We start from the raw sequence: 20,888 nt of genomic DNA, 5'->3' as shown, positions 1-20,888 counted from the left end.
GGCATTGAATGGGATCTTGTGTGGTTGTCATTCTCCTTGAAATCAGTCACTACATCTGCTCAAAGCACAACCTGTGCAGTTTAGAAATATAACTATTACGATAAAAATACATTGCTGAAAAAAAAATACAAAGCTTTCAATTACCTTTTTTGTCTGCACTACGTACTGGAATGGGAGTCGAATGTCTGCTGGATGCATAACCTGTAAGTTTAAAAAAAACACATTACGAGAGAATACTTTTTATTGATGACGTGTTTTGCAAGGGTAAAAAAAAGAACACACATTACTTTTCTTCTTCACAATCCTAAAACACGCTCGACTCATGGGTGTTGAATTACTGCAAGATGAACGATATGGAAAATTAAAATCAATACTCGCAACAGATGTTTCATTGTAATGTGAAATCATGGGACTAAATTATGTTTTTATGTAGCAAGGATTGAAGGAGCGTGTTTGCTCACTAAATGTAGCTAACGCGAGCTGCAAACGAGTTACCTTTGTCTTTGCCTTCGTCGGACTTTGTCGATCTTCATTGGAGGAAGCTCGCCTGGCTATCCAAAAGGGAGTTCACAAACTGACGATTCCGCATCCCATTTATTCAAACCATGGTCGGTAAACGATCAGCCAGCGAGCGGCCGAAAGCATCTCGCCATATGTATGGGCCGGCATTTTGCTAGATAGCTTGGGAACAAAGCGATCGGCTCGGAGCGTCATCCTTTATTCCCCACATGATCTAAGGCATCATTCCTGTCGGTCGCAGGAATATATTTCTTGCCTTGGCGCACGACATTTCTAGTACCGAAAGCAATTTTTTTTTTTTTAAATATTTTTTTTCATTTTGTCTTCTCTCTTTTCCGCCATTATGTTTGTCTCTTCTCATTGTCTCTTGTACCCCGCCGGCCCGCACCCTCCTTCTTCTTCCTATTCTTCCTCTGAGGGAGGGACATTCACCCCAAGGCATTGTTGCCCTCTACAGGGTGCCAATCCTCATTGCAGTTATCTAGAGGCTTGACGATAACACATAAACTGCACAAGACCCTCCCCCACCCATCCCCCGGTAAAAAATGGCATTGATGTCTTTAGATCCCCCCCAAACCTCCCCTACAATGTTTTTTTTTTTTTTTTGGTCACCTTTTTCATGCCTTTGGTGTTTGCATGTCTGGTTAAGACCAGAATTCATGGCTCCATCAATCACAGCAAGTTGTCCAGGTCCTGAAGGACCAAAGCAGACCAAGACCATCACACCACCACCACCACGTTTGACTGTTGGTTTGATGTTCTTTTTCTGAAATGCTGTGCTATATTTATGCCAGAAGACACACACCTTCCAAAGAGCTCAACTTTTATCTCATTAGTCCATATAATATTCTCCCAAAAGTTCAAATGCCTTTTTTGCAAAAATAAGATAAGCCATGATGTGCTTATTTTGTGAGCAGTGGTTTGACTCCAGTTTGCGCTTGCTGTACAGCCACGTGGTTCCCATAATTCGTTGCGACTTGCAAATCTGAATCATTACAGTAATAAAGACAATCTTTGTTGTTAATGTGTGTTTATGTTATCAGTAGCTTGTTGAATGTGTGCCTTATTTAACTGTCACATATATGGTTTATTTATGGCACTATGTCATTTTTTAACCGTGAGTGTAGGGTGTGTTTAATAAAGTGACCTCCCAGTCAATTTAATTGGATATTCAGCAATGTTGTGAGGCATTGCTGAGTGAAGGCAAAGTGTGAGTGAAGGCAAAGGTCTGCATCCCCATAAAATGGTCTTGTTAGGAAGTTGTCTGCTGTGTCTTGTTGCTTGCTGCTTTCAGTTGCCTTATGCTTATTATGAATTCAAGACTGTCCTTGAACGCTCAAGTGTAGATTCAATGTGCTTTTGTGAGCTTTGAGATTAAATAAAATGTTTTTTCCCCCTTGTATCGCTACCATAACACACCATAATAAATATATTTTAGGATTAAAATGTTGGTTATATAGGATACAGCCATAGCACAATCACAGTATAAAAACACACAATGACAGAATATAGCAATTCTTTCAGAAAGATTAGCAAGTTCTTGTGACTCATCCACAGATGGATGTCTGTCCTGATCAGTGTTTTCAATGAAATGTTTTGGTCTAAAAGAAATGGTGGTCAACTAACTGAGCATTTTCTGTGGAGACCTCTAAAGACTAGGACCAACAGAGGGAGCCACCATGTCACATTGCCGCCGAGGTGAATGTGCATGTGGAGAAAGAAAGAAGGAAGAGGAACAATCTGTTCGCTTGCTCACAATTTCTCTTTCTTTCTCACTCTCTATCCCTCAATCTTGCTCTCTCTTCCCTTCTTGGCTCCCTGTTCTCAGTGGAGGCCATGAGAAGAAAGCAGGTATGATGCTTCATGGAGGCACACAAGGCAAAAGACACGCTTGCTAGCTTTCTGCTCTTTGTAATTGATTGGTTGTGAATAGTCTAAGGAGATTCATAGTTTTGCTTCATTATTCCTTTGAGCCACGTACTGTTCAAACCAGAATCCATTGGTTTGAAGTTGAACTGCTGGTGTTTTTGTGTCGAGATGGTCTCTGCAAAGTGCTCTTTTTAATACATTTACTGCTGCTATTTATTCCTATTTCATAAAATCTTTGACATGACCTCATTCTCGAGTCTTAAGGAGCAGTCGTTATTTTGGCAGTAGGGCTGCTGTTTCTAAGTCTGATGTGAGGCTGCACCTTTTGGATCCTGTTATTGGAAAACAGCAGTTTGTGGTTTCAAACTCCACCTCTTTGCTCAGCACAATCGCCGCATTGAAAATGTGACGTCATATCACTACCCTGTTTGTCATTTTTGTCTTCCCGCATCAGAAGGGTTGATAGGTCTATACAATGAAGTAACCTAATTGAACATACAACAGCAGAGAGATTCATCGTCAATCTGTCAACAGGTTGGGTTCAGATTTAAAAAGGGTCTTCCATTTTCAACAGCTGCTTTTCTATCTGTCTAAATAAATCCAAAAGATAATTTGCATCTATATGGAAAAAGACCATTCTGTTAAGCAATTTTATATATGACGGTTAGTGATAAAGAAGGATGTTCCGAACTGGAGTCCTTATAAAGTAACTGGTCATGTTAAGACCAGGATGGCTCTGACCCATAGTTTATTCATTTTCTAATTGCATTCATGAGCATTCTATAGTTTAGGGGAATAGTAAAATATTTAAATGTGCAAATAACATAATTGGTACTGTTTTCCTTGCATTATTTCTGTTTTGTTATACTGGATAGTTCCATCTCATCATGCCCTTAAAACAAGTGTAACAAAGCAATCTTAGAAAATATATATTACTTTTTGGCTTTGTACTGTATTCAGTGGGTCGTAGTTGAAAATTCAACTACTGTTTTGGATGGTCAGGAATGCAGCTTTCATTTGTTTGGCTGAATGCAATTCAACGGGTTTCCTCATTGTTTCATCTCAGTGTGATAGTGAGGTTGCTGTTGTCAGTGGCTGTTAAGGTAGTTCTGTCTGAGCAATAGATCAAACATCGGTTCATGTTTTAGCCATGTAATTATCAGGGGGTTGCATCTGTTTTTTTTTTTTTTTTTTTTTTTTTGGTCTATAAAATCTCCATTGTGAGTCTAAACTTTTCAACCATTTATTCTGGTGTATCAGAAACTGTAGAATTCATAAATATTTCCTTTTTTCATGTTCCCCTGAATTTTTTTTTCATTTTTGGTCTTTGGCTGGTGTTTGAAACTTCATTAAGGAGCCTCCATAAAGGCAGGTATTGGCTTCCAGACCCCTATCTTCCCCATCTAATGAAAAACTGCTGCAATGGCGGCATTGTGTCGGGAAAACAATCCAGTTGCGAAATGGCGGAGATCTGCAGACAGCCTTCTCTGCCTCCCTTCCCCCTTCATCCCTCCTGATATAGCAGTTGTTCAACTGTCCACCACTAGGGGGAGGGAAGAGCAGAAAGTCTTTCATAACTGGATGTCCTCCATCTATGGAAATAATGAACTGAAGGATTCTTACTTCATTTACCTACATAATGTGACCAGGTTCTTTCAGATCCTTGACCTTAAAGGATTGTCTCAGACTAGATGTTCTTTGGGAGACACATACGGTCTAGCTCTCAGGTCTGACCTAGTTGCTGTCTGACGTAGTGCTTTCTCATCCTTGACTCAGAGACTCATTGGAGTATGGTTTTGTAAATCTTTGCTGAAGTGTTATTTAAGTTGGTTTATAGTTGTATGCAGTTTTTAAGAAAACTTGTGTACCTTTCGGAATGTACTATCGGAGTCTGACTCCTTGGTAGGTATAATTTTACTAGATCAGTCATTAAATATAGATTTCAGTTGTAACCGCTGCATTTCTATTGATTGCAGGTCATTTTATTGGATTTCTGTAGATTAAGAACAGAAAACATCCAAGAGCAAAAAATGTTTATTGCCTCAGTCATCAGATTGTTCGGTTATCTGATGTTTTTATGTGTAAAAGCTGGCTTAGTTAGATTTTCTTGGTAAATGTAGCTTTTTAAGTATAAACATTCCTCTTAAAATTACATTCCATATGAGAAGGGCTTGGAACAAAGAATAAAGGTATATAATATCAAATTTGATAACAACAGCGTGGCTTCCATCTCAGTTTTCAGGTTTGAGCTTATGCTTGATGATCTGCTCTTGGGGAGGTGACACAATTAAAAAAATTCCTGAGGAGTAAATATTGTCTGTGTATGGTTGATATTTCTGTTGAAGACATCAGACCTTGACGAGTATGATCATTGTTAAGCATAGATTTGGATAAGACCTAGCCTAACATATAGTACAATGTCGCCAGTTCTCTTTAGGTTTGCTCTGAAACCTTCTTTTGTGACAAGAGACATTTCTGATGTTTGAAGAAAGGTCCTTCACCTGCCTTATATTCATCAAATGAAGATGGGCCTTCTGATGCAATTCTATATAGGACATTTGTAGACCTAAACTCCAATACTCCAATTTGTAGACCTAAACTCCAATACTTTGTGCCTCCTACAAATATCAGTATTATCAATATTATTTTTAAGGTTATTTTCCATCTAATACTGTTAGATTGACTGTCTATTACATTCTAATATTCTAATCCTGTGTTCAGTTTGTTAAAATACAGTGTGGACATAAGCAATCTACTAATTTTTGACAGACAGTGGTTGGTATTTTAATTACAATAACTTACGTAAACTTGTGAAAATCTATTTATCAAATGTCTGTTCTTCTTCCATTAGCCCACTGGTCTTGCTAAAGGAAGCATTTACAAAGGTGAAGAACCATCTAATAAAGGACTGGACCTGGCAAACAGTGGAGAAACAGGTATTATTTGCATATATTCAAACTTGTATATTTATGTTTCATTTGAAACCAAAAAATGATTTGGCAAATTTAACTCTCCATAGACATTTGTGTTTTTATTATTGTTTTTATCTAACTTGATAAAATTGTTACTATGGTACTCCAGCACCAAACAGTTTCAGCACCATAAAAATTGCATTGACATTCACAGGGCATGGAATCCATTACAACTGGACTGTTGTGGTTTTCTTATAAGACTTATAAGACTTATAAGACGTATAAGACGTATATAAGACGCTTATAAGACTTATAAGTTGCAGGTTCATGCAACAAGGCTTAGTTCGGACAGACGAGCCTGAGTTGGTGTGGAGAAACTCAACTATTCATGCTCCAAGTTGTATGCACACCCCAAAACCACGGACGGTATCATTCTTTTAGAATGCGTAAAAGGCATTTTTGCATTCCAAAAGAATGATACCATCCAACCAGAACAGTCCAGTTGCGATCGATTCAATGCCCTGACAATGAAATGACCTGGGTCAATGAGAATATTCACAGGGATGCATTGACATTAAGTTGGTCAACAACAAAAGACTGTGAAGGCCTTTTTATACTCCCACGGTTGCGCGGTCGACAGCGGCCGCATCGCATCATGTGACCGACGCTTTGGGCTGCACGGCTCCTATGCGTCACTTGAAGCGCACATGACACAAATTGTCGCTGCGCGGAGAATGCCGCGGAGAACATCTCTCGTGATTGGTCTGTTTTAGTCACATGCTGTGATGACATACTCAGCTTTCCCCTTGGTTCCTCAATACCACCATCTTTAAAATACAAAACACCTACACCGCTGCCTTCTTGATCGATTTTGGAATGTAATTAAACGTATCATCTGGTCATCTAGGTCCATTTGTTCTAGCAGGCACTGTTCCACGGTCGCCATTGTTGTTGCTTTGTTCCTTGTTCCGAAAAGTAAAAACGGCTACTGGAATTGGCCATAAAATGCAGATGAAACTCCACCCTGTGGTGACTTAGCCAATACCAGCCGTAGTGACACACCGACTTGAAGGAGAACTGCAGCACATTTTCAAAACGGCGCGCGTGGGTTGCGCTTGAGAATAAAGGCAAACTGCACGCGGGATAGCCGCAGTGACGTCAGTGCAGTCGCCGCCTGCGCGAGAATAAAGAAGCCTTGTTTCTGCTTCATCTGCCTTTTTGAATACAATGCAGAATGTGCTCAGGTATCTGTTGTCTGGAAGCAATTGTAACAACGGCCTTGCTCAGGGTCACACGCTTCTTTTGACAACACAAGCTATTTCTTTTGGGAGGAAAGCATACTGTATACTACCTCAATAATTACTCTCTGTGCCTACTGTGAGTCAGGAAATCAGTTAATTAAAAACATTAATCCAAGTATATCCTCTGTTTTATTATGATTCCTACCTGGTCACCAAAAGGATCATCCAGAAAAAAAGAAAGCTTTAAGTCAATTTAACCATATTCTTTCAAACAACTTTTATTTATTGCTTTTGTGACGGTGCTGTCTTGCTCCTCCAAGGAAAACAAAGGTGTAAAGTTCATCGTTGAATATTTGAAATGTATCATAATTGACATTCAAATTATTTAATCAGATCTCTCCACAAGCCTTTGAATGCTATTGACTGGGGTATAGGATATAAAAAATGGCTTAAGAATGTTATTAGTTCATTCATTTAACCCTTATGTTATAACAACTGTACTATTGATCTGTTGTCGTGAAATCTTTCTTTGTTTTCTTGGTACTGTGGCTGTTTGTGTTGGTTCTGGAAATTGCGAAACTGAATTGCTGAGTTGGAAAGGCAAATTTTATAATTGTATAAATTTAATTTAGTCCAACAATTTAGAACCCCCAAAAAACATCGATTCATTGTCTGTCACTCATGATGACTAATACGTTAGTAATTATACTATGAGGAGACAATTTAATTTTAAGACAAAGTACTCCAGGACAACAGTGAAAAGCTTTTGTGACTCTGTATGGGGGGTAGAAATATGGAACAGACGGACCTACAACATCCAAACATACACCTGGTCAAAAATAAATATAAAATAGAAAAATGGGAGAAGTACAGGGAAGGACTGTAGTAGTATCTGATATTACATTATTCATTATTGGTATAGGTATATATGTTATTGGCATAACTGCTTGCATAGTATATCCATCCATCCATTTTCTGAGCCACTTCTCCTCACTAGGGTCGCGGGCGTGCTGGAGCCTATCCCAGCTGTCATCGGGCAGGAGGCGGGGTACACCCTGAACTGGTTGCCAGCCAATCGCAGGGCACATACAAACCAACAACCATTCGCACTCACAGTCACACCTACGGGCAATTTAGAGTCTCCAATTCATGCATGTTTTTGGGATGTGGGAGTAAACCGGAGTGCCCGGAGAAAACCCACGCAGGCACGGGGAGAACATGCAAACTCCACACAGGCGGTGCCAGGGATTGAACCCCAGTCCTCAGAACTGTGAGGCTGATGCTCTAACAAGTCGTCCACCGTGCCGCCGCATAGTATATCATGCAGTCTAATAGAACACTATGTATAATTACAGTGGGTACGGAAAGTATTCAGACCCCCTTAAATTTTTCACTCTTTGTTATATTGCAGCCATTTGCTAAAATCATTTCAGGATATTTTTTATACACACAGCACCCCATATTGACAGAAAAAAATTGAATGGTTGAAATTTTGGCAGATTTATTAAAAAAGAAAAAATTAAATATCACACAGCCATAAGGATTCAGACCATTGGCTGTGACAGTCATATATTTAACTCTTGTGCTGTCCATATCTTCTGATCATCCTTGAGTTGGTTCTGCACCTTCATTGGACTCCAGCTGTGTTTGATTATACTGATTGGACTTGATTAAGAAAGCCACACACCTGTCTATATAAGACCTTACAGCTCAGAGTGCATGTCAGAGAAAATGAGAATCACGAGGTCAAAGGAACTGCCTGAAGAGCTTAGAGACAGAATTGTGGCAAGGCACAGATCTGGCCAAGGTTACAAAAAGATTTCTGCTGCACTTAAGGTTCCTAAGAGCACAGTGGCCTCCATAATCCTGAAATGGAAGACGTTTGGGACGACCAGAACCCTTCCTAGATCTGGCCGTCCGGCCCAACTGAGCAATCGGGGGAGAAGAGCCATGGTAAGAGTGGTAAAGAAGAACCCAAAGATCACTGTGGCTGAGTTCCAGAGGTGCAGTCGGGAGATGGGAGAAAGTTCTAGAAAGTCAACCATCACTGCAGCGCTCCACCAGTCGGGGCTTTATGGCAGAGTGGTCCGACGGAAGCCTCTCCTCAGTGCAAGACACATGTAAGGAGTTTAAAAAACACCTGAAGACTTCAAGATGGTGAGAAATAAGATTCTCTGGTCTGATGAGACCAAGATAGAAATTGTTGGCCTTAATTCTAAGTGGCATGTGTGGAGAAAACCAGGCACTGCTCATCACCTGTCCAATACAGTCCCATCAGTGAAGCATGGTGGTGGTCATCATGCTCTGGGGGTGTTTTTCGGCTCCAGGGACAGGACGACTGGTTGCAATCAAAGAAAAGATGAATGCGGCCAAGTATAGGGATATCCTGGATGAAAACCTTCTCCAGAGTGCTTAGGTCCTCAGACTGGGCCGAAGTTTCACCTTCCAACAAGACAATGACCCTCAGCACACAGTTAAAATAATGAAGGAGTAGCTTCAGAACAACTCTGTGACGGTTCTTGAATAGCCCAGCCAGAGCCCTGACTTAATCCCAATTGAGCATCTCAGGAAAGACCTGAAAATGGCTGCCCACCAACGTTCACCAGCCAACCTGACAGAACTGGAGAGGATCTGCAAGGAGGAATGGCAGATGATCCCCAAATCCAGGTGTGAAAAACTTGTTGCATCATTCCCAAAAAGACTCATGGCTGTATTGGCTCAAAAGGGTGCTTCTACTAAATACTGAGCAAAGGGTCTGAATACTTATGGCTGTGTTATATTTCAGTTTTTTTTTTTTTTAATAAATGTGCAAAGATTTCAACAATTCTGTTTTTTTTCTGTCAATATGGGGTGCTGTGTGTACATTGAGGGGAAAAAAAGAACTTAAATGATTTGCAATGGCTGCAATATAAAAAAGTGTACTTGTAATAACTGTTTGTTCTTTTATTTAATATATTTGAAATAAACACAATAAAAATAGAAAGTAGCACTGCTGTAGTTTAGCTCATGATAAAGGATGGAATATATCCATACAACAAATATTGCCAAACCAGACTATCATAAGGTATTTTTTCATACTGTCCATTACCGTCAAAGATGGGGGAAAATTATCCATCCATCCATCCATTTTCTGAGCCGCTTCTCCTCACTAGGGTCGCGGGCGTGCTGGAGCCTATCCCAGCCATCATCGGGCAGGACGGGGGGTATACCCTTTACTAGTTGCCAGCCAATCGCAGGGCACATACATACAAACAAACAACCATTCTCACCCTCACACCTATGGGCAATTTAGAGTCTACAATTAACCTACCACGCATGTTTTGGGGATGTGGGAGGAAAGCAGAGTGCCCGGAGAAAACCCACGCAGGCACGGGGAGAACATGCAAACTCCACACAGGCGGGGCCGGGATTGAACCCCGCTCCTCAGAACTGTGAGGCAAACGCTCTAACCAGTCGTCCACCGTGCCGCCAGGGGAAAATTATATGAAAACAAATATATCTACTTTTTATTAAATTTGTAAGAAGTACTTTTTTATAAACGTAAACAATACTATAGGGCTGCAACTAACAATGTTTTTAATAATCGATTAATCTGCTGATTATTCCATCCCATCCATCCCTTTATTCCAAAACAGGACATGTCAAATTGGCAGTGCAGAAAAGTGCACAAAATGCTTACTGCGTAAACATCCCATCGCTCTTAAAGTAATACATTATTTCAAAAAAATCAAAAATTAAGTTAGCTTTACAGTAGGCCATGGACCAACCACACAAACACATACACATTTATGCTATATAATATCTGCTTCGTAATATTGTTTTTGTCATCCTCTGTCACTGCAATGTCTGTCTCCTCAGTCTTAACTGCCAGGTCAAGATTTTCATGCATCCCTGTAACCTCACTACCGTTTCTCTGTGAATTTAGCATCAAAACAATCACATTCTCACTCTTGACCTCTTATGAATTCAACACAGATCTAATAAGTAAAAAACAATTTCAAAATATAACTCTTATAATGCTACTCATTTTCTGAATTCAAGGAGACATATGTAGTCAAGTCCAGATAACTCTCCATTTACCAAATGTTGGTCTTTGAAGTACAAGAACATTAAGTGCAAAATGTATAACTAAATAAAAATTATAATCATGAATAAATAAATGGTGACATCATACTTTACCTATGAAAAACATGCAAGTGTTTTGTTAATACACTCGCAATAAAGTGCATAAACAAAAGTGCTTTGAAAAAAAAAAAAAATCCTCTAAGGTAATTATGTGATATATTTTTCAAAATAACTTCCAGTATTGTCACTTCAGCGTATTGATTGGTTTAGATATGCAAATATGCCATGCCCATGACTCAGCAGCCTCTGGGTCCACTGCTGTGTGCAACGGACCGGGTGACTAACGTCATAATGGCGCGACACAGCGGGTGACTGACATCATCATCGTGCGACACAACGAATCATAATGAAATTCTTTGCCAACAAGTTTGATTATGGATTTGTATTTATTTAATCGTTGCAGCCCTACAATACTGTACATGTAGCTGTTTCCAATCTAATATACTCCTTTGGTTGTGACCCACAGATGGAGAAAAAGTGGTAATGGAAAGGCTGGTCTCTTCTCCTGTTGCAGAACCAAAGCTTAATGGCACTGAATGTGACAACACAAGGCACAGCAGCCCGACATACAGTCCTACAACAGGCCACAGCAAGGCGTTATCCTTGGTAAATGAGAATGGTATGTTGGACATAGAGACACCACACGGTTCTGTTACTGGGAGCAATGGATTTATTCTCATTAAGCCGCAAGAGGAGGACAGCTCTGAAGCCACGCCTGGTTTGCCAGTGTCCCCTCACAGGACTAGCAGGCCACCTTCTAACGCCACCACTGGGGTACACTTGCCCAAACCTCCCCCTCCGTCAGTCTCTGGGTCTCCTCAGACGCTAGGTGACATAAGGACTGACCCTGTTACAGGAACTACATCAGGGGAGGAGACAATAGACTTTAAAAATGACACTGCCCCAACCACCACAGCTTCAACAACCATCATGATACACAGAGCTCGCAAAACCATGTCCAGGCCTGCTGTCACTCTCGAACAAAAGGTAAATGATTCCAGGAATGCCCCCCCCACAACATTTTCAGTCAATCAGCACTTGAATATTACCCTAGTGAATGAATAGCAATTTTGCGTGTTTGTTACATTTGTTCTTTTGTAATTTACAATTTACATAAACTATGGATTCGTATACTTGTGGTCAGAAGGCGATGAACACTCACAGTGATGATACAATAATTGCCATGGCAGTATTGGGCTGTTGATGAAAATGAAAAAATATGAAGAGCAAGAATGAGGTGCACACGTTTTTCTTTTCTGGAGTCAACATTTTGAATTACTGAGTATTAGAACCTAGCAGATAAGAAAAACAAAAATTGTGATAGCATCATCATTTAAAGCCCCTGTAAAGTGAAGAAAATACGGTATGTCTGACATATGTATGACATACCACAGAAAAGAGTGTTGTTAACAACCCTGTCAAGTTTGAATTAAAAAAATAAAAAAAAAATAAATCATAAAAATCCTGCTGTTCTCTGCACTCCCAGACACTGCGGGCATGTCTGCTAAATGCACTGAAACCAACTGTCAATCAGATTTCACAAATGTTTCTTATGCTTACACATATCTACATGTTTGAGCCACGAAAATATACCGGTAAGTCAATGTTAGAGAGCTATGGAGGTCTAAATATCCAAAATATGGGACCTGTAAAGAGCCAATGTAAAGCATGTTATTGCCATGACATTTATTTTGCAGGCCATTGCTCTTTTCTTTACCTGCATTTCTCTCGAATTTGTTTTAGGTCTGAGCACTTTATCCTTATTCTCTCAAATATATATATATATATATATATTTTAAAAAAACGTGTTCCTTTTTATATATGCACTAAAAATTTGATACTACTAGGAATACAATTTGTGCATTTTACTCCAAAACCTAAGTATTGTTGTTGCAACAGCTTCCACATTTCAAATCACGTCTTGTCTTCCCACCACTAGTCAGGCACTCACAATTATTATTATTATTTTTTTGTCACCGACAGCTTCTCAAGAAGGAATTAAGAGAAGCAAACAATACCAAAATGGAGACTTTGGTTTCATCCGACACACCGAAACCTTCACAGCAGTGCTCAACAGAGAACCATCTACCTCAGAATCCTTCGGATTTGCAAGCTTCAGCACAAACCGCTTCATCTGCTTCACCAGCAACTCTTGTAGTTTCTTCGTCTCCACTGACATCAACGCCAGCCAAGCTCCAACACGGTCACACAGGTTCCAAATCACACACATTGATACACCACCAAATATTTTTTTGGGGGGTTCTTTTAAAATATTCATTCTATGTGTAAATTTGTGTTTTTATTGTAGGCTTCTTTACAGGAGGGTTGTCTTTGCGTAAGAAGAAGAGACGGATGGGAACTTATAGCCTCGTACCTAAGAAGAAACCTAAAATTCTTCGGCAGACAACAATGCTGGAAATGTTTAACCGTGTACACCCGAATTCCAAGAGCCCTGAGGTCTGTGCTCAACACATGTATCAAAACAAAGAGTGCGCAGTAAATTGAACGACTTCACCAACAGTCCAAGGCCCGCCGCATACCGCGCGATGTGACCGAACTGAACTGTTGCGCAGTGTGTAGGGTTCTCTCACTAGTTTTCCATGAGTTTAACTGCAATTCAAATTTTGAAGTGAATGGCATCACCGATAAAAAATGCAATGCTGTATCACATGAGCTTTCACAAGCATTTCCTTGTAAAGTATACAAATAAAGTTACCTGGCTCTTTGTGAAAAAGTAATGGCCCGCTAAACCTAATAACAGGTAGGGCCATCCTCAGCAGCAACAACTGAAATCAAGTGTTTTCGATGACTGGCAATGAGTCTTTCACATCTCTGTGGAAATATCTTGGACTACTCTTCCTTGCAGAATTGTTTAAATTCAGCAAAAACTGAGGGTTTTCCAGCATGAATAGCCTTTATAAGGTCATGGCACTGCATTTCAATCCGATTCAAGTCTGGACGTTGATGAGGCCACTCCAAAACCTTCATTTTGTTTTCTTAAGGCTTTCAGAAGTTGACTTGCTTGTGTGTTTTTGGATCGTTATCCCTCTGCAGAATCCAAGTGCGCTTCAGCTCGAGGTCACTGATGGCTGAACATTCTCCTTCAAGATTTTCTGTTAAAGAACAGAATTCATGGTTCCATCAATCACGGGAAGCTTTTCAAGTTCAAGTTTTTTTTTGTGCCTATGCACCAAACAGCAGTTCAGCGTACCCGCCCTTTTTGGAGTCCTTGGAAGGGGTGCTGGAGAGTGCTCCTGCTGGGGACATTGTTTTGCTGGGGGACTTCACTGCTCACGTGGGCAATAACAGTGAGACCTGGAAGGGCATGATTGGGAGGAACGGCCTCCCGGAGCTCTCAACTGATCACCACCTGGTGGTGAGTTGGCTCCAATGGTGGGGGAAGATGCCGGTCTGACCTGACAGGCCCATAGGTATTGTGAGGGTCTGGTAGGAACGTCTGTCAGAATCCCCTGTCATAAGGAGTTTTAACTCCCAGCTCAGACAGAACTTCAACCACATCTCAGGGGAGGCGGGGGACATTGAGTCCGTGTGGACCATGCTTCGTGCATCCATTGCCCAGGAGGCCAACCGGAGCTGTGGCTGTAAGGTCGTGGGTGTCTGTTGTGACGCCGATACCTGAACCCATTGGTGGACACCAGCGGTGAGGGATGCCCTCAAGCTGAAGAAGGAGTCCTATTGGGCCTTTTGGGCCTGTGGGACTCCTGAGGAAGCTGATGGGTACTGGCTGGCCAAGCAGAATGCAGCTAGGGTGGTTGCTGAGGCAAAAACTCGGATGTGGGAGGAGTTCGGTGAGGCCATTGAGAACGATTTTCGAACGGCTTCGAAGAAATTCTGGTCCACCATCTGGCGTCTCAGGAGGGGTAAGCAGTGCACCATCAACACTGTGTATAGTGACGGTGGGACACTGCTGACTTTGACTCGGGACGTTGTGAGGCGGTGGGGAAAATACTTCAAAGACCTCCTCAATTCCACCGACACGCCTTCCCATGAGGAAGGTTTGGGATCTCTGAGGCGGGCTCTCCTATCTCTGGGGTTGAGGTCACAGAGGTGGTTAAAAAGCTCCTCGGTGACAAGGCCCCGGGGGTGGATGAGATTCACCCGGAGGTCCTAAAGGAGGCTTCTGGATTGGCAGACTTAGGTGGTGGCACCCCTTTTTAAAAAGGGGGACCGGAGAGTTTGTTCCAACTCCAGTGGGATCACACTCCTCAGCATCCATGGTAAGGTGTATTCAGGGATGCTGGAGAGGAGGGTCCATCAGGGAAGTTGAATCTCAGATTCAGGAGGAACAGTGTGGTTTTCATCCTGGCCGTGGAACAGTGGACTAGCTCTACACCCTCCCTTGGCAGGGTCCTCGAGAGTGGATGGGAGTTCGCCCAACCAGTCTACATGTGTTTGTGGACTTGGAGAAGGCGTTCGACTGTGTCCCTCGGGGAGTCCTGTGTTGGGGTGCTATGGGGTACCGAAACCCTGATAAGGGCTGGTTGGTCCCAGTACGACCAGTGTCAGAGTTTGGGCCGCATTGCCGGCAGTAAGTCGGACTCGTTTCCGGTGAGGGTTGGACTCAGTCAAGGCTGCCCTTTGTCACCGATTCTGTTCATAACTTTTATGGACAGAATTTCCAGGCGCAGCCGAGGATTAGAGGGTGTCTGGTTTGGTGGCCTCAGTATTGAATCTCTGTTTTTTGCAGATGATGTGGTTCTGTCGGCGTCATCAAGCTATGATCTCCAACTCTCACTGGAGTGGTTCCTAGCTGAGTGTGAAGCGGCTGGGATGAGAATCAACACCTCCAAATCTTGATCGGAAAAGGGTGGAGTGCCCTCTCCAGGTCAAGGATGAGATCCTACCCCAAGTGGAGGAGTTCAAGTATCTTGGGGTCTTGTTCACAAGTGAGGGAAGAGTGGAACGGGAGATCGACAGGCAGATCTGTGCAGCGTCTGCAGTGATGCGTACTTTGTATCGGTCTGTTGTGGTGAAGAAGGAGCTAAGGTGAAAGGCGAAGCTCTCTATTTACCAGTTGATCTGCGTTCCTACCCTCACCTATGGACACGAGCTGTGGGTCGTGACTGCAAGAACAAGATCCCGGATACAAGCGGCCGAAATGAATTACCTCCGCAGGGTGTCCGGGCTCCCCCTTAAGGCCTCTTTATACTCCCGCGGCCGACAGCGCCCGCATTGCATCACGTGACCGACGCATTGGGCCGTGAAAGGAAAAGAAAGTGAAAACGACTACCAGAAATGGCCAAAAAATGCAGCGGAAAATCCACCCTATGGTATCCTAGCCAATACCAGCCTTAGCGACACCCCCGACTTGGAGGAGAACTGCAGTACATTCTGCACGCGTGGGTTGCGCTTGAGTATAAAGGCAAACTGCGTGCGGGATAGCCGCAGTGACGTCAGTGCGATTGCCGCCCGCGCGAGCATAAAGAACTCTTTAAAGATAGGGTGAGAAGCTCGGTCATCCGGGAGGGGCTCAGAGAAGAGCCGCTGCTCCTCGGCATTGAAAGGAGCCAGATGACGTGGCTCCGTTATCTATTTAGGATGCCTCCCTGGTGAGGCGTTCCGGGCACATTCCACCGGGTGGAGACCCCAGGGACGACCATGGACACGCTGGAGAGACTGCGTCTCCCGGCTTTCCTGGAAACGCCTCGGGATCCCCTCGGAAGAGCTGGACGAAGTGGCTGGGGAGAGGGAAGTCTGGGCTTCCCTGCTGGAGCTACTGCCCCTGTGACCCGACCTTCGGAGAAGCGCAAGATGGATGGATGGATATAGAAATACAACCCCAATTCCAATGACGTTGGGACGTTGTGTTAAACATAAATAAAAACAGAATACAATGATTGGCAAATCATGTTCAACCTATATTTAATTGAATACACGACAAAGACAAGATAAAGACAAGATTTAAACTGACAAAGACAAGATTTAAACTGATAAACTATGTTGTTTTTAGCAAATAATCATTAACTTATTTACATACTTTTATGGCTGCAACATGTTCCAAAAAAGCTGGGACAGGGTCATGTTTACCACTGTGTTACATCACCTTTTCTTTTAACAACATTCAATAAATGTTTGGGAACTGAGGACACTAATTGTTCAAGCTTTATAAGTGGAATTCTTTCCCAATCTTGCTTGATGTACAGCTTCAGCTGTTCAACAGTCCGGGGTCTCCGTTGTCATATTTTACGCTTCATAATGCGCCACACATTTTTAATGGGAGACAGGTCTGGACTCCATGCAGGCCAGTCTAATACCTGCACTCTTTTACTACGAAGTCACGCTGTTGTAACACGTGCAGAATGTGGTTTGGCATTGTCTTGCTGAAATAAGCAGGGGCGTCCATGTAAAAGACGTTGCTTGGATGGCAGCATATGTTTCTCCAAAACCTGTATGTACCTTTCAGCATTAATGGTGCCTTCATAGATGTGTAAGTTACCCATGCCATTGGCACTAACACAGCCCCATACCATCACAGATGCTGGCTTTTGAACTTTGGGTCCATAACAGTCCGGATGGTTCGTTTCCTCTTTGGCCCGGAGGACACGACGTCCACAATTTCCAAAAACAATTTGAAATGTGGACTCGTCGGACCACAGAACACTTTTCCACTTTGCATCAGTCCATCTTAGATGAGCTCGGGCCCAGAGAAGCCGGCGGCGTTTCTGGGTGTTGTTGATAAATGGCTTTTGCTTTGCATAGTAGAGTTTCAAGTTGCACTTACGAATTTAGCGCCGATCTGTATTTACAGACATTGGTTTTCTGAAGTGTTCCTGAGCCCATGTGGTAATCCTTCCTTTACACATTGATGTCAGTTTTTGATGCAGTGCCGCCTGAGGGATCAAAGGTCACGGCATTCAATGTTGGTTTTCGGCCTTGCCGTTTAAATGCAGTGATTTCTCTAGATTCTCTGAACCTTTTGATGATGATATGGACCGATATTGTGGATGATGAAATTCCTAAATTGTACGTTGAGGAACATTGTCCTTAAACTGTTCGACTATTTTGTCACGCACTTGTTCACAAAGAGGTGAACCTCGCCCCATCTTTGCCTGTAAATGACTGAGCAATTCAGGGAAGCTCCTTTTATACCCAATCATGGCACCCACCTGTTCCCAATTAGCCTGTTCACCTGTGAGATGTTCCAAACAGGTGTTTGATGAGCTTTCCTCAAGTTTTTCAGTCTTTTTTGCCACCTGTCCCAGGTTTTTTGGAATGTGTTGCAGCCATAAAATTCTAAGTAAATCATTATTTGCTAAAAACAATAAAGTTGATCAGTTTGAACATTAAATATCTTGTCTTTGTAGTGTATTCCATTAAATATAGATTGAACATGATTGGCAAGTAATTGTATTCTGTTTTTATTTATGTTTAACACAACGTCCCAACTTCATTGCCTGGTGTGTGTTTTTTTTCAGTAAAGTCTCGTTCGGCCACATTGCTCTGTGTGCGGAGGGCCTATATATGAAACAAAAAACAATTGCTGATATGGTCCCTTTTATAAAAATCCAGTCTTACAAATGCAGCTATTTCAGGTTATTTTTTATATTTTCCACATTTTGTTCTGTCTTACCTCTTAGACAAATATAAACGTAAATGGAGAGAAGATTACACATGCATCTGAGGAAGAGGAGGAGTCGGAGGCGGAGTCGGAGGAGTCTGATTCTGAGGAAGAGCAGTTGCAAGGAGAGGAACTTGGCATTGATGTCCAACAAGCAAATCCAACGATTGGGTCCATCTCTCAGGTTTGCCTCGAGAAAGAAATGCTGAATTTCAATGTACAGGAAGTCCTCGATTTACGAACGAGTTCCGTTCCTACGCAGGCGACGTAACTCGAATTTCTGCGTAAGTCGGATTTCACCGTTAAAGTTGAAATTTACGGCGAAATACTTCTGTTACGAGTATTGTCCCATGTGATTGTGACAGCAAGCTCAGTGTGTGTGGGCGTCGATGTGTGAGTGAGACGGGACTGCGCAGGCGTTGTCCGGCGGGACTGTGAAGGAGGAAAGAGTGCGCGCCGGTGCGAGTGTGTACAGTAGCAAGTGTAGTTACGCGACAGGGGAAGAGTAGCGATTAGCGGAGGACCCGTTGTTGTTGAATGTGCAGAGGAGCTAATAAAGCCATTAATGCAGCAAATCGGTGCTTCGTGCCTTTATTGTTGCTGCCACCTAGCTCAGCTGTGCAACGAGAGAAGGAAGTTAACCACTGCGTCTCCCGACCACGGTCAGGTGACTGTAGCAGGAAAGGTTAACACTTCGTATAAAGAAACTAAAATACATTAAAATAAAAAAATAAGATGGCTGTACTTACCATTACTGCTAAGAGTGGGAAAAAATGAGGGCGAAAAAGGCAAAGATACTCCCGCCGCACAAACACAGACATACACTATGCACTAGCTAAGCAGAAACACTATGGTGCTGGGGATAAAATGGCGGACGAGGCACGGGCGTCGTAAAGTCGAAACGTCGTAGGTCGAGTGCGTCGTAACTCGAGGACTTCCTGTATAGAACTTGCAAAAGAGCTACAGGAAGGGGAAAAAAATAACTTAAATGATTTTAGCAAAGGGCTGCAGTATAACAAAAAAATTGAAGGGGGTCTGACTACTTTCCGTACCCACTGTATACTTAATCCAAGTACAGTGGACCCCCGCTATTCATGTGGGATAGGGACTAGGCCCCAAAAGTGAATAGCGAAAATTCGCAAATATTTAAGGACCATTATAACTGACTGGTGCGGCACGATGGACAACTGGTTAGTGCATCCACCTCACAGTTCTGAGTTCCCGGGTTCAAATCCGGCCTCGCCTTTGTGGAGTTGGCCATGTTCTCCCTGTACCTGTGTGGGTTTTCTCCGGGTACTCAGGTTTCCTCCCACATCTGAAAAGCATCCATGTTAGGTTCATTGAAAACTCTAAATTGTCCATAGGTGTGAGTGTGAATGATTGTTTGTCTATATGTGTCCTGTGATTGGTTGGCAAACAGTTCAGGGTGTGCCCCGCTACTCGCCTGCAGCTCGCTGGGATAGGCTTCAGTATACCCTCGACTCTAGTGAGGATAAGCGGTGTAGAAAATGAATGGATGGATGGCTATAACTGACTGCATTGAAAAAAAAAAAAAAAAAAACAACAAAAAAACTTTTAACCTAAAAAAGTGGGGTTGGTTCAACACCCTACCCCATTAAAAAAAAAAAAAAAAAATCACTGAATAGGTGTGTCCTTGGGTGCCAATGTATAATAATCAATACAGTGGTAGTGTGTGTGCTTAATGTTGGTGGTTTAAACATGTCCTTAGCCGGAGACTGAGCAGGAGGAATCAGGGGAATCTGGAGAAGATGGAGAGGAGGAAGGCACAGAGTCATACTTGGTAAGACCACGTGGAAGGCAACAAAATGCTTTTTATCTACTAGCTTCGAACAATTTTCTCGTTGTCTGGTACTGACTTTGTCTCGTCATTGAACTTCTGTTTTCCTCAGAGCACAGAATGTAATCTAAAGAAGAAGTTAAAGAAGAAAACAAAAGGAGACAATGCTTGGCTCAGGCCGTCCAGGAAGCACAAGAGGAATGTTAAGGTCAACGGTAAGAACTCCCACCGCATTCACACCTGTACTTTGTCACCCAGCTAATTATCTTTAGTATATTGGATGGTTGGTTGCCATCATCAGTTGCCCTTCCTCGCCTTCCTCGTGGTTTTCAAAGTACTTTTGTGTTTCCTCTGGCTTCTTTGTGTGTGCGTGTGAGGCCCGTGTGTGCGTGTGCGTGTTCGTGTGCGTGTGTGTTTATGTGCACGTGCGCTCTTTCACATGTGTATCAAGAATGACAAGCTAATGGGCAAAATAGAGCAACTACAAAAAATCTTGTTCTCATCAAAGCTGAGATTTTCTGTTTCTACATTTTACCAGAACACATACTTTTCCACATGACATTTTTAACCAGTATTTAACAAAAATCTGTGAGTTTGAATGCATACGTTATCAATTTTATTTTCACAGGAGTAAGGTATACACTTACTCGAGAGCTTTATTTTTTTAAAACCTAATGAAAAGAAATTTAATTAAATAAATACATAAAATATCCCATAATGACAACGTAAAAACATATTTTCAAACAGTTGTACAAATGTACCGGTATTGAAAATGTAAACATTTCAACATAATGGGTACAGACAGCGGCTGAAATAAGTATTAAACACGTCACCATTTTTCTCAC

At 42.2% G+C, this 20,888-nt stretch overlaps 1 protein-coding gene across 5 annotated transcripts in view; it reads left to right on the top strand.

The window, feature by feature from the left end:
- ehmt1b (euchromatic histone-lysine N-methyltransferase 1b) overlaps nucleotides 1-20,888 on the top strand; it is a 79,882-nt gene that overhangs the window by 16,480 nt on the left and 42,514 nt on the right. For 3 of the 5 annotated variants that reach the window (XM_061697472.1, XM_061697473.1, XM_061697469.1), the window contains 7 exons: nucleotides 5,240-5,324; nucleotides 11,133-11,653; nucleotides 12,650-12,878; nucleotides 12,975-13,123; nucleotides 18,265-18,429; nucleotides 19,975-20,046; nucleotides 20,156-20,258. In XM_061697472.1, the coding sequence (XP_061553456.1) occupies nucleotides 11,150-11,653; nucleotides 12,650-12,878; nucleotides 12,975-13,123; nucleotides 18,265-18,429; nucleotides 19,975-20,046; nucleotides 20,156-20,258 (1,222 nt within the window). In that variant the 5' untranslated portion in view covers nucleotides 5,240-5,324; nucleotides 11,133-11,149. The remainder of the gene's footprint in view (nucleotides 1-5,239; nucleotides 5,325-11,132; nucleotides 11,654-12,649; nucleotides 12,879-12,974; nucleotides 13,124-18,264; nucleotides 18,430-19,974; nucleotides 20,047-20,155; nucleotides 20,259-20,888) is intronic. The other 2 variants (XM_061697470.1, XM_061697471.1) reach the window with 2 other exon arrangements.

Source organism: Phycodurus eques, chromosome 15 (genome assembly GCF_024500275.1).
Source record: "Phycodurus eques isolate BA_2022a chromosome 15, UOR_Pequ_1.1, whole genome shotgun sequence".
NCBI lineage: Eukaryota > Metazoa > Chordata > Actinopteri > Syngnathiformes > Syngnathidae > Phycodurus > Phycodurus eques.
The sequence above is the reverse complement of the archived record's forward strand: the minus strand, read 5'-3'. Positions and strand labels throughout refer to the sequence as shown.